The following is a 13,954-nucleotide window of genomic DNA, read 5'->3' as shown; positions in this document are numbered from 1 at the left end:
GGGCCCCCCGCTGAGGAGAGGAGCGGGGCCGGGGTGGCCCGGGGGGCGGCGGCCGCCCCTCACACGGCGCGAGCGCGGAGCCCGCCCGAGGCCGCCCCAGCGGAAAGCCCGGCCCCACGCGCCGCTTTCGGCGGGGCAGCGGCCGCGTTCGCTGCGCTGCGGAGGGCGGGCGAGGCCCGGGACCCGCGGGTGGCGCCGCCGCCCCTCCCCGCCCAGCCCCTCCCGCCGCGGCGGGGCGGTGGATGGCACTGCGCAGCTACTCGGTGCATTGCGGCGGGCGGGCCGCCGTGCCGTGCCGCTCCGCGCCCGCGGCCATTCCGGACGGCGGTAGCGCGAGGAGCCCCGCCATGGCCAAGGAGGGAGCGCAGCGGGCGGAGGAGACGGAGCAGATGATCGAGAAGGAGGGCGGCAAGGAGGGCGCCGAGGGCAGCGCCGCCGGCAGCCTGCGGGCTGGGGACGCGAAGGAGATGCGAGCCGTGGTGCTGTCCGCCTTCGGGGGGCTCAACAAGCTCCGCGTCTCCAAGAAAGCCATGCCGGAGCCGCAGGAGGGGGAGCTGAAGATCCGCGTCAAAGCCTGGTCCAGTATCGCCGCTCGCCCTCTCCTTCCTGGCGGGGGGGGGGCCGGGGGGGTTCCCTCACGCCCGCGGCGGGGCCGGGGGCTGCTGGGGGGCGGGCGGGAGCCCCGCGGGCGGGCCGGGGCGGCTGTTGCTCCAACTTCCCTCCCCGCGGCGTCCCCCAGGGCGCGGAGCCCCGCTCCGGCGGCCGCTGCAGCTGCCTGCCCGCGGCGGCACCGGGGTCCGCCGGGACGCGCTGAGGCCGGGGTGCGCGGAGCGGGGCCGGCGGCAGCGGCTGTGAGGGAGGGGAAGCGGAGCGCTGGCTTTTCGCGGTGCTCGCAGGGAGGGAGGGGGAAGAAACCCGGCCAGCTGTGCTCGGGGTTTCGCCGTTTCCTCTTTGGGAGGAACGGGGGTGCCGGCTGGCGGGCGTTGCTCGGCACCCGTCGCTCTCCCTGCTGCCGGCCCTGGCTGCTGTTTTTCCCTCGGGAACCCTCCAGTCACCGTTATTCCCCCCCGGGCGCTGGCGCGGCGGGGCCGGGGGTCGCTGGGCGGTGTGCAGTGCCCGCGCCCGGTGCCGCGGGGCTGGCCGCGGGCTGTGGCACCCTGGGACCGGCTTCCCGGGAAGGGCCGTCCGCTGGTTTTGCCCCGGAGAAGTGGAGCAGACTGCTCTTCTCAGGCCGCTGGTTCTCGGCGCACGTGTTGCTTCACGAAAACAGGATTATTTGTGAAGCGACAGGAGCAGCATCGGGATCTTATCACGCAGCTCGGTGTGTACCACAGACCAAATTAATCTTGCCTAGGCAGGGGTTTATCTTTTGTTGTCCTCTTCTGCTATGTGACAACATGGCGCTTCTGGAAGATAAATTCCAAGGTGAAGGCCAAGTTGTTTATTTGAGAAATAACTTGCATTAAAAATTACAGTGAGCTTGTTTTGAACAGCTGTGTCCTGTGGATGTGCCTCGGATCTCAGAACACCCGGGTAGGTTAACGTAGCTGAATGTCTGGGCCCATTCAGACGCTCAGGGGCCCATTCCCCTTCTGCGTAACGGGGACCGTAAGGTTTGTGACCTATGCGAGCATTTCCCCTGCCACCCCAAGGTGTTGCCCATGAAAAATGGTGGTATCTGTCAATCTGAATGAGAACCACTAAATGAAGGACTGAGATTTTATGCGTTCTCATTTGGGTTTTTTTTTTTCTCTACTAGTCACAAGGGGAAATGCAAGAAATTCCATGCTGGGTGAATTTAAGAAATAGTGGTAGCATAGTAGCTGCTGGGTAGCTCATCTTGCTGTCAGGCAGGGCTGTAGTTCCATTTGAGAACAGACTGTGTTGTTTTCTGAATAATTTTTTTCAGCCATTGAGTTAACAAAAGTTAACATGCAAAACTTGAAATGTTCTGAGCATGTGGACGCTTTCCTTTCAGTGCCTGAGGGTTTTACAGCACTCCCCAGCACCTGTATGAATTCCACTTTCATCAGAGCAGTAGATCTGTGTGTATCACAAATAGCAAGTTACGCTTGGCGGTAAAATACAAATATTCGGCTCTGCTACAACCACAGTTGCTTTCCAGGGTTGCATTATCACAAGTGAGCTGTGCGAGTTGCACGCTTGCTGTTTGACATCTGTAGACCCGCTCAGCCGCTTCATAGTTACAGCCAGGTCACACAGTAGCACGTGTGTGTTTTGGAAGCTTCCCTTCGTGCAGGAGGAGCCTTGGGCTGTACAACGGAGGAGCCTTAGGCTGTACAGCATCTGCTTGTCGTTCCTGGCTGGAAATGGCCACAGGACTGAAATGCGATCAGGTCACTGAAGCGTGCTTCCAAACAAGGCAAAATCAATTTGCTGATCTTCTTGACCCAAGTCTGTAAATACAGAAGATTGATCAGGATGATGATGGACTTGCGGTCTAGTCTGGGAGACTGAGTAAGAAAAACGTCTGTCGGCCTTGCCCAGTGCAGTGTGCACATGTTCATGCATGCGGAACACGCCGGGGAACGGCTGCCCGAGTAAGACGTGTTGGTGGCAAATAAAGTTTTTAGTCGAATTGGTTTTGCAGTTGACCATCATTAAAGATAATGATTGTTTTTCTCTGTCAACTTGCAGAGAAAAATAATGTTTATTTTAAGAAGGAGGTGTGCATGCATGATAAATAGAATATATGAGTAAAAAGTGCAAGTTCTGTGTGGTCTCTGCATTCACTGGGGGATGAAACCAGTTGAATCATATGTGTACGCCAGTTGAATCATATGTATACATTTTGTAGTATGGTACTATAAATGGAGGAGATGGAGGATATCTTGCTCTTAGCACTAAGCCAGATGAATAATTCTTTTGAAGGTCTGGAATATCAATGATCCAATTGAAAATGTGTCAGCTGAGATGAGTCATGTGTTAGCCTCAATCAGTGACTAAGACATGGAACAGCCGTTGATGTCCAAGCTGCGTCACAGCTTCTGCATATTTCCTCAAATAATTTTTGATTGATAATGATGGAGCAGTTGAAATTGCTGCATTTGTAATTTGCAGGCTGCAAAACACTGGTATACGTATTTAAAAATTAGAGAAGTAGCCAGAATAAACCGAAGCAGTATTTCAGATAGGGTATGTGAATGAGGAACGGTGTCCTGTAATTACCTCCCTTTATTTTTCTTTTCTCTGATATAATTATATTTCTTCCTTGTGCCACTATACATGTGCGTCATGAGGAATGAGGCAGAAGTGACCCTTCTGACTCTGTGACTGTGAGGTAACAGCACTTTAAAAAGCTGACAGCAAATAAAAGAAATCCTAAGCATAGCAGAGTAGTGGACAGTGTATCAGTTTTGTTCTTAAAGGCAGCCTTGTTCATATACTGTTGGTGTTTCTGGATAAAAAGCCTGAGGTCTGATAATTTTAAACCTTTCCACTTTTTTTAAAGATTGTCAGGCAGTTTGCTGGCCAGAGGTAAGAGGAAGGTTTTTGAGAAGGCAAAACTCGGTGGTCCTCCTATTTGCTCTGTTCTATTTCATTAACTTCAGTAATTATTTTCAGCGGAGTTTTACATGAAATAAGACAGATCAAAAGCAGCACCTCTCCAAAGCAGAGGGTAAAGGATGGTCTGCATAATTTAGTATTTTGCAGTGGAAGGTATTGGGCATCCTTGAGTGCATGGATGGATCAAGGAGAACCAAGCTGACCGTCGCTGGTCTGCTGGTGAAAGGAGTCTAGAATTCAGCTTTCTATCCGCAGGACTTTCACACTTAGAAAATGAAAATGCAGCAAAGCTAAACCACAAGTATAGAAGATAATATTCAAGATCGTCAAAAGTGGTGTTAAGGCAAGGCATTGCAGATTTAGAAAGTCAGCTTGAAAGATACTTCCATGTTTGATAAACTCCGCCTCCAGAGATGCGCAGGTAATTCAGTCCATGCAGTTCACACCAATATCGTTGCTCTTTCATGGAAAGGTTCTTGCGGAACCCCTATCTCAATGTATTGATCTTGGTAATTCCTGTCCTTCCCTATCTCCATTTGCATCCAGCTCTTGGATTAAAACCACACAACTGCAAGAAATAGAGTGCTTTTTATCACTGGATCACCGTGCATTTACACTTCTCCCTCTGCATACGCCCTTCCTTAAAAGTTCAGGAGTCACTTTCCCTGGCTGCACACCAGAACAGGCTATGCTGGTTTCTACTGATACGGGAAATATATTGTGCTTGTTCTCTAGAATCATCACTCTTTGTGAGATGTATTTTCTTGGGATGTCCTGTGTCTACTGTAGGGTGAATGTCAGTGGAGGACTTGATAAGGTTGGGTGTCTTGGTAGTTACTAAACTAGCCATTCATGTTTGGGCCTTTCAGGTTATTTGAAGGGGAGGGGGGCGGGGACAGAAATCACTAGTTTTACCATACAAGGTAATTGTGCTTTCAGGTCTGTTGATATTGGTAAGGCTAGTTCAAATTTGGCAGGTAAAATAAATCAGTTTTTCTGAAAGTGAAGAATGGGAACAAATGCATGTATGAGAGTAACAGGGATGTGACAACACATAGACATACAGGAGGTGAAAGTTGAAGTGAATGAAGAAGAAACTCTGGAAAGTGTCTAGAAATGATTAGAAAAGCTGATCAACACTATTGTGTTCCAGCTAGTAATTAAAATGATAAAAAGCTAGTAATTAAAATGATAAAATGATTTAGGTATTGCATACCTTGTGTAGTGTTTTTTCTCTCCTTATCACCCTTATTCTAGTATCAAGTCTTGTAAGTTCATTGTAATGGAGATGAAGTCCCTATTTTATTTAATATTGCTGCCTTTTCTTGAGGATAAAGACAGATGAAAGAGAAATGGAACTAAAACAGAAGTGAATTGCTGCTATTATGTTGTTAGATGCAAAACAGATTATGTGCCCTTTCAAAAACTGTCTGACAAGTTATTTCGTAAGAATGAGTGTTTCTAGGAAGAGCTGTAATAATGTATTTGTAATCTTATGTCATTCTCAAATAGCTATGGTCTTTGCCATATCTGTCTGTTTGTTGCCTGCTTGTTATGATGTCATGGTGTGTGTTCCTGCACAGGTTTCTGCATCACAGCTCTGCCTCCAGCTGCCCTTTCTTGCAGGAATGCAGAAAAAGTTAACTTTGTAAAATGCTCACGGGGGAAAGGATGCATTCACAAGGCCATCACTGAAGTTAACGTGCACAGGCAGTGGTTGCCACCGCATATGTTGTGGGGTTTTTGGTTTTTTTTTATTTTTTTTTTTCTTCCCCTCAAATGATGACTGTCTTGTAGGTATTTTGTTGTTTGGAATTTCTCTTTCATTACCGACATTACCGTGACAATGTAGGAGGTGGTCTTAGCCACTGGATAAGAAGTGGCCTTTCCAAAATCGTTTCAAAGCTCCCAACTTAATTGTGCCAAACCCTTCCTAACATTCCGTATGGTTAATGGTACGAGCTTTGAGTATTAGCATATTGGGGGTTTTAAATTTATTTCTTTTAATTTTGTTTTTTTCTCCTGAGTTTGTTAAGCTAGATTGTCAAAGCCATGTTTTTAAAAAACAAGACATAATCTTGCCTTTACAGAGCTAAAAATTGTGGATTTAGGTTGGTCTTAAGCCCTCCACCACAATTACAAATACTTATGTTTGGTGGAATTTCCTGCCCCCATCCCCAGTGACCTACATCTCATGAATGCTGTCTTGTCTTCCTGCTTGTGCTGTGTCTGCTCAGTCTTTTTGTTTGTTGGGTCTGTTCAATCTGTTTGTGTCTTGATTAGTATCTGACTAAAGCTCCATCCTATAAATACTTGTGCACATCAGTAATTTTATGTATCCAAGTGGTTGCTGGTATCATATGCGTGAGTAGGACTGGCTGTGCGCATAGCTTCATTGAGTTGGGGGAGTTAGTATGCAGCAATTTCAGCCAGCAATAAATACAGGGTTGTGTTTTGGAACAATGGATTAATGCTGAAGCATATTTTAGCTGGCTAGGAGTTTTAGAAGTCTTAACAATGTATGGCATTTGTGCCAGGAATCAGTATATGCACGTAGTAGATCAGTGGTGTATTTTTTGATTTTTTTTTTGTGGCTGTATAGAAACCTGCAAAATTTTACTTAATAAAATTGGATAGCATAGAAAAGACAAAGCGTAGATGCTTCTAGATTTCTGCAAAACGGAGACTACAGGGTAAGACCTGTATTTTTTCTGAGCAGTAACCCTGAGTGCTCCAAAGACCTAAATAACCTTTGCAAAACTGTACAGAAGTGGTCTAGGAGGAACAGTTTTAAAACAGCCTATCTGATACTTGACAAGTTCATGTCAAGGTTTAGAGATGAACACAGGACTCATTCCTGGCGTCACATCAGCAGTTAGGACAGTTACATAAGGTTGCTCTGGGCCCAAAACGTCTATAATATGTGAGATTTGGGGATATGGTCTTAAATTGAACTGGGTTTACTTGCCAGCTCGTAATGCATTCATAGAAATCACAATGTTTTGCTGTATTGAATTTTTAAATGCCCTTTGTGAATTTCTGTGTGTGACCCCTAAACAGTCTTGCAGGCTTTGGGGCTAATGAAAGCTGTGGTTGCCTTGCATGTGTACCCTTCGGCCCGAGGCCTGTGCAGCGTGGTGTAGAGTCTGTCTGTTCCACGCATGAAGAATATGAATGTCTGCTGGGTCCCTCTTACGCTGTGGCAACCAGCTTTTTAATGCTGCCCTGAAATTTTCTGGCTTTGATCTATAGTAATAGTCTTGATTGAACTTTTTCCTGTGTTTTACAGTGGTTTGAACTTTATTGATTTGATGGTGCGACAGGGGAATATCGACAACCCTCCTAAGACACCACTTGTTCCTGGGTTTGAATGCTCTGGAATTGTAGAAGCTCTTGGAGATAGCGTGAAAGGATTTGAGGTAATATTTTCTTTATTTTCAGAGCAAGACTAATCACTGTTTCACTAAGTATGTTGTCCCTAATCCCTTCTGGTCTCCCAGCGACAGCAGCCTTTACCACCCTGTTGAGATCTGAAAGGGCAGTTTTTCCTTGCTGCATCCCAAGCATGTGAATGGCCTTTTGAATTAGTTTGTAAAGCCACCACTGCCATCTCCTTCAAATCCGTCCTGAAAAGTCACTTGTGCCTTGTGCGTATCCTGATGGCTAAACAGGAACTGGAAAGGTGCTTTTAAGAAAGTAAAAGAAGTTGAGGTAACTTGTGAAGTTTCTTTTCTTTGCCATGTTTGCTATCATTGTTGCTCTGTTTCTCAAAACCCATGCACTGCTGATCCTAGTTCCATCTTCTGATGTTGAGTTAATGAGACTCCCATCTACAGTAAGCTTTGCTTCTCACAGCTATGATGCAGATAAAATTGAGACCCTGATTCTGGATATATGACTTATTCTGGTCACTCAGGAAAAGCATCTATGTCACATAACAGAATAATGATAAATAGTTAATATATATAATAAAGTTTTCATAACTGGTTAGCTTTATGTACTCTTTGGTATCTCTCATTACCTATAAACAGCATTCTGTCCTACATTCTATTCCATTACTGATGTTAAACATATATATTTCCTCCAATCTTGCACTTTATTTCCTAAGTAGATAGAAAAATTTTGAAATAAAAACTGAGTTAATGCACGTCAATCCTATCTTAGCTCTTTGCTGAGTCAGATGTGTCATGAAGTAGTTGCATTTTCTGAATTCTTATTGTATCTTGGCCTTAAGAAGGAAATTACCTAAAATATTTATGTTTAAAGGTAACATTTTTGCTGTTCTATAAGAGCTGTAAAACTTCTCAGTTGAGTCAAGATAATGGCCAATTTAGTTTCTAGCAGGGTCTCAGCAATGAGCTCTTCTTAGGACACTTCTCTAATCAACAGTTTAACTTCTCTAAATCAACAGTTTTAAAGTTACGCTCTGTATCGAAGAATATTCTATGAAAGGAGTATAGAAAGTCTCTGCCCTAGATCAGCATTCTCAGTTTAAAAGTTCTTGCTATTTTTAAAGGCATCATGAGGCTAAAGCATGTGGTGCTTGTTTGAGTAGCGTTGCACCTGACTGAATATGCTGGGTCTCTTAAAGTTTTATCTTTGTTCTGTCTATAGAACATGTTTGTGGTCAGTGTACTCACTGAAACTGAAAAAGCTGTGTGGGGTTTTTTTTAATATATAATCTGCATAGCAGATTAAATATATATTTATATTAAACATGGTAGTGTTTGAGTGATCTAGAAGAAGGGGCGACACTCAGAATAACTGCTGTGCACAGGTGTGAACCCATCGGCAGGAGAACCTACTGTGAGGAAGATGCAAGGACGTTCTGTCCATTCCTTTATGGATTTCTTGCACAGAGTAGGAGCATGCCGAATGCTTGTTGTGTCCTTGATGTACGCTGTTACTGCTGTCCATGGCAAAGATTGCACCCTACATCTTCTGACCTGCTTTCCCTTTGTAGATCTCTTCAAGTATGTTAAAGTCGTGGGCATTTCATGCTCTGGAAAAATGTGTCTTACTGGCCCTTAGTCTGTACTACCTGAGATACTATGACAGAGATATTGCCAGCCATTTATTGTCTTCGTTTGCTGTCATTGTGTTACTGTATGACAAATGACAGCATTGAACAGCAGTCCATTTTGACAGCAGTGTGTAAGGACATATTTTGCATTGAAAGATAGCCCTTTTATGGAATAATGGTGTAATGCCTATTCCTTCTCCCATTAAAAGAGAAAGCTGATTTCTGCTGAGCTCAGATGCATCAGGCCTCATCTCTCTCTAGTTGTGGAGACGATTCTCAGGTGCTAAGGCCTAATCTGATATGATGACTAGGCTCTGTATAGTGTTTGTGGTAAAATATGGTATTACTAAGAAATCCCTTGGGAATCACCAAGAGGGACTTCTCTGCATTGTTCTTGGTAGTCATTTATGTTTGTTTGCAAGGATATAGGACATATTAATATCTTCACTAATTAATCCTAGCAGACTTTACATTTTAGACTCTTCTCTAACAGCAAAAGGGAACCACAGAGTGGTTACCAGTGCGGCATTGTGAATTTGAATGTGTTTTTCAAAAGGAGGAGGCATTTTGGTGAAATTGGAATGACAGTTCTGTTTCAGCATCCTCAAACCCTTCAGAACTGTCAGCAGCACCTTAGCTTTTAGCAAACCCGCAATATCCCAAAGCCAAAGTGATGACAAGTACTTGGGAGACCAAAATGTGCTTGTGCTATAAATGTTTGCCGAAATGTTAAAGTGTTGTGCATTACTCCATTGCTTTGGAATATAGTTGAAATAGTCCAAGAACAACATGTGGTATTTCTAAAGCATTAGTAGATATTAGTAGTATGTAAGATAGAATATGTGCGGCAGATAAGCAAAGGTTTTTCAGAGGGACAGCTGCTGTTAGTTCTGGTTAAAACATGACAACATGAAGTTTGATGCTGTTCCTGCCTTACTACTTAGACTGTGGCTCCATTGAAGAACTCCTTTCATGGCTAGGGATGCCGGTTTTGTTGGTGTATTAGGCAAAGAGGTCTAAGAGAAGGTAAAAGATGCGTGGGGGCTGCGAGTGACAAGCCATTATTGAGAGTTTGTGAGAGACGTGCCTATGAAGGTTTTAATATGTATTGGCCAAATGTTTGCTCACTGCAGCTCTCCCTAGTAGCCCCAGCAGACCAAGTTCTAGTTTTACACGAGAGTTGCTTTCCTTGTCTGGTTGTATCCCTGCAGGAGCCTCAAAGTTCCCGTTGCCTTGTTATAATTCTTGTCCATCTGTGGGGAGTCGCTATCTCCATTTCAAAAACATGAAGCTACACTGAGGGCCATTATACAAACGTATGAATTTGATGTGCCTGGACCTCTGAAAGGTTCCTAGGAGCAACCGACTCTATCTAATATTAACATCAAATCTTTATTTCTCCGTGGTGAAATACCTTTTTGCTACTATATATTTTCCAAAGAAATTGAGTAGAGAAATGTTGCATTCGAAGAGAATATTTCGTTGCTCGTTTAAATCCTGTCAAAGTCACTTTGCAGGCTTAGTAGTGCCTCAGAATCCAGAGGTATATTTTTGATGTTTAAGGTGGCTTATTTGAAGTTCTGGGATCAAATTCTGCTCGGACACATGACTGTAGAAATGACAATCATGGAAATGTTTTGGCAGAATCAGTTACGAAGATAATAAAAATAGAGGGTGGGTACAGATGGTGTTATCTTCTAATGAGCGCTTTCCAAACCTGTTCATGTGTGCTGTCTACCAGAGTACAAGGCCTCCCTTTCTCAGTCCACAGAGGGGAAAAGTAGCTCTAAGTTAGTGTGAAGACCAGGAAAGCAAAGTGAAAATTATGTGTAATTTTGTTTATTCTGTGCATCTCATCAATATGATTATAATATTTTTTTCCTTTTTTTCTTTTTTTCTGTAAGCAAATTTCCTGGTTATTGGCAAGAATGCTGTTTTCATTGTTAGGAGCTGTGCTAGCAGCGAAAGATGATCTGTATTAACGCTAATGAAGACTACTCCATCAGAGCAGCAGTGTGGCACAAAAGAAGAGATCTCTTAAATTTTGGTTGGATATTTTTCTTAAATTCAACTTTTTAAATAAATGCAATTAAAAAATGGTAAAAGCCTAAAGCTGAACAGCTTAACTGCTGTTTTGCCAAAGATGTGGAGCGTGATGATCTTCAGTCACTCAGTGACCCACAGCTTGAACAGGAGAGTTACGGGTCTTACAGGCTGCTCTCTGCAGTCTCAGTTGCAGTCACATCCTCAATGCTGTTTTTTTTTTTTTCTTGTTTGTAGATTGGAGACAGAGTCATGGCTTTTGTAAACTACAATGCATGGGCTGAAGTAGTATGTACCCCGGTAGAATTTGTCTACAAGATCCCAGATGACATGAGTTTTTCTGAAGCTGCTGCGTTTCCCATGAACTTTGTAACTGCCTACATGATGCTCTTTGAAGTTGCTAACCTAAGAGAAGGCATGTCTGTGCTGGTTCACTCGGCAGGAGGTGGGGTGGTAAGTTGGAACTTCTCTTACTTTCCTGTCCCCAAGTAACTGAAGCAGTCTGATGCACCTCAGTTTCTGAAACGTGCCAGACCCTGCAGTTTGATTCAGTATCAGACTTCCCTATGTGGGGGATTGCAGTGGGAGGAACTGCATCTGCTTTCCCATCAAAATGCTAATATGGATGGTTGGCAGGAACTTTTGGTGAAATAAAAATGTTCTGACAATAAACTCTACCCAAAAACCCCTCCAAAACCCTGTAAATGGTTGTCAGATCAAGGAGCAAGGGTTGTCCCAAACATTGCATTCCTGAACATATGCACCTTGTACTACTTCTGTGTAAAAGAAGGCTGTAATGAAAGGAATAAATCATAGAATCATAGAATGGTTTGGGTGGGAAGGGACCTTATAGACCATCCAGTTCCACCCCCCCTGCCATGGGCAGGGACCCCTTCAACCTGGCCTTGAGCACTTCAGGGAGGGGGCGTGTAAATCAACGCCCTGCATGAGGTGTTTGCAGGGAACCATAATCCTTGCAGGAAATGGCCCTCCAGGAATACTCCTGCAAATACCATGTGTGAGTGTGTGTGGTGCTTTCTCTGTGAAAGACTTTCACTCCCCACCCCCCCACCTTTCTTGTAGAGGGTTTGAAAGCAACAAAAAGCATTATCGTGCCGACCCTGAGGAAAATACACAAATGCTGAATTGGAGTCAGCGGTGGCTGCTGCGTTTCATAGTTTGGATCGTTAGTTAGGAGGCATTGTGTTGCATGGGCAAAGCAACAGGAGGATGAATTCAGTGGAACACCAGGCCACACAATGGAATAAAAAGTCAGCATTTTGTGTTGCCAGTTCCTTGAACTATCTTTTAGGAAAATGTCTCTCCTTAGGAAAAGATTTAAGCTTGTGCAAAATATTAAGGTACTGACAGAGGAGTTTGTTTACATTTGAAATTACGCAATCCTTTTCCGTAAGACAGATTTTACAACTGAAGAACATTAGCAGATCACAGCCTTTCAAATTGGAGTATCTCTTCTGTTTTCCTGTTATGCCTTAGTTATGCCAAATTAATATTCTGTTGTCTACTGAGGTCTGGTGAGCAGCCCCAAACACCTTATCCCTAATTCTGTGCCCTTAGACCTGCTTTCAGGTTCTCATACAAAAGAAGTCTGTAATCAAAGGAATAAATTCATGAGTTCCCTCTACAAAGTATTTTTAGCTAACGATAATCCTACTTGTAGTAAATGGTCCTCTTGGAATACTTGTGTAAATGAATGGAATTTATAATCGTATTATGCTTTGGCACAGTACAACCGAGAGGGTTATGGCTGACTTTATTGTTCTTTAATATTAAATCTTTTCATGTGGAATTTAGGACTGTAAAGCAACATGAGGCCACACATACAGGGGGATTGTATATTCTACAGGAGTCAAAGTCTCAGCTTTAGCTGTGAGGCCATTTGCCCAGCTGACACTATACAGACCCAGGCTGAGCATCCAGAATTAGCAAAACACCCCAAGGCAATCCCCACACATACGCACATATACAGGGAAGATGAACTCCTCCTCCTTATTAAGTTAAAGTGTCCTTGCTGGATTTCTTTATTTCTTTCTCTCAGTTTCTAACCTCACTCGCTTCTGGTATTTCTTGCTTCTCTTTCTGAAGCAGTGTTAATGTTCTACCAACTCTCATGTAGTCATCTTCACTAGTGCCTGGCCTCTCTGCTGGGCTGTTCCTGTAAGGAGCTGCTGGCTTCCCCTCTTATCGCAGATGCTCAGCGAGCAGCCTTTGGCTGGTCCTCTGGGTGGCTGCTTGTGGACCTTCACTGAGAGAAGCTGCAGGTCCTGATTGGCTGCCAGGAGAACAAGGAGAAACCAGATCCATCACCTGCCGAGCAGTTAAATAAAACAGTTTCCAGGGGAAAGGCCAGAGATGCAGGAAGAGCAGCCAAGTTGGCCAATAACCGATGGAGGCCTGTGTACGATCCAGGGGGGCCATGCATGAGAGGGAGATGGGGCTGGCTGGCTGCAAGGCAGGATGCTGATCACTGTGCCGCAGAGGAGTGCCTCATGCAGCCTCGTGTGCCTTGTAAGGGAAGAGCGTGTGTAGCTAGAATTGGGAGGGAAAGACTTTTCCTATTGCTTGATAGGTCTTGCAGGTAAAATACCACTCTGGAGATGCATGGAATTTTTTCTGTTCTGCTAACTAGGCAACAAGATTTCGGAGGGGTCTGTGTTACTCTTTCAGCTGCTCTAGTAACCTGTCTGTTAATTCTTTGAAAAATTTATCAGCCTCAGTTGAACAAATCATTCTCACAAAGTTCTTACTTGATAAAGTGGAAAACTGGCACTGAAATTGCTATGGGAAGAGGTATTTTTTTGTGCTGTCACTTTAATAGATAGAAGGCCCATTCCCACTTTCAGCAAGTGGGAAACCTGTCCAGTGTGTTTCTAAATGTCATAGACATTCCAGGACACTTTAATGAGACAATAGGCTCCCTGTGAGATGAGAAGTTTGTAATTGTTCCCTTCTCATTATGCAAGATCATTATTTTAGCTGCTTCAGGCAGTTTATGAAAAAGAACTTGTTGCATCAAAAATATTTGTGAGGTCCTTTGTTCTGGCTCCCCAGTCCCTTGAAGGAGGATCTGGCAGCTGTTTTGATAAATCAAGTCTGGCAAAATTCTCTGGGACCTTTACTTATGTATTGTCTCAGTTTATTTATGTAGCCTTATTGTTGTTTATAGATATTTTTAGTAATGAAGTAACTATAGCAGTTGTCTTCCCATCTGTGCCTGGGGTGTGATTAGTATGTGATAGTGGCCTTTGATGTCTGACAGGATGCTTTAGATAAGTCAGTTTACTTATTTTCAGAAGTTCCTGGGGACATCAGAAGATGTAGGGAAAAAGGAAGTGTATC

The 13,954-nt window shown here is 44.3% G+C and overlaps 1 protein-coding gene across 1 annotated transcript in view; it reads left to right on the top strand.

Moving 5' to 3' along the window:
* Positions 1 to 211: 211 nt before the first annotated feature.
* The window catches only part of VAT1L (vesicle amine transport 1 like), a 61,488-nt gene continuing 47,745 nt past the window's right edge, over positions 212 to 13,954 (top strand). Inside the window, exons 1-3 of the mRNA XM_075433882.1 lie at positions 212 to 577; positions 6,818 to 6,947; positions 10,832 to 11,047. Coding sequence (XP_075289997.1) covers positions 243 to 577; positions 6,818 to 6,947; positions 10,832 to 11,047 — 681 coding nt within the window. The 5' untranslated portion in view covers positions 212 to 242. The remainder of the gene's footprint in view (positions 578 to 6,817; positions 6,948 to 10,831; positions 11,048 to 13,954) is intronic.

This window comes from Opisthocomus hoazin, chromosome 12 (genome assembly GCF_030867145.1).
Source record: "Opisthocomus hoazin isolate bOpiHoa1 chromosome 12, bOpiHoa1.hap1, whole genome shotgun sequence".
Classification (NCBI taxonomy): domain Eukaryota; kingdom Metazoa; phylum Chordata; class Aves; order Opisthocomiformes; family Opisthocomidae; genus Opisthocomus; species Opisthocomus hoazin.
The sequence above is the reverse complement of the archived record's forward strand: the minus strand, read 5'-3'. Positions and strand labels throughout refer to the sequence as shown.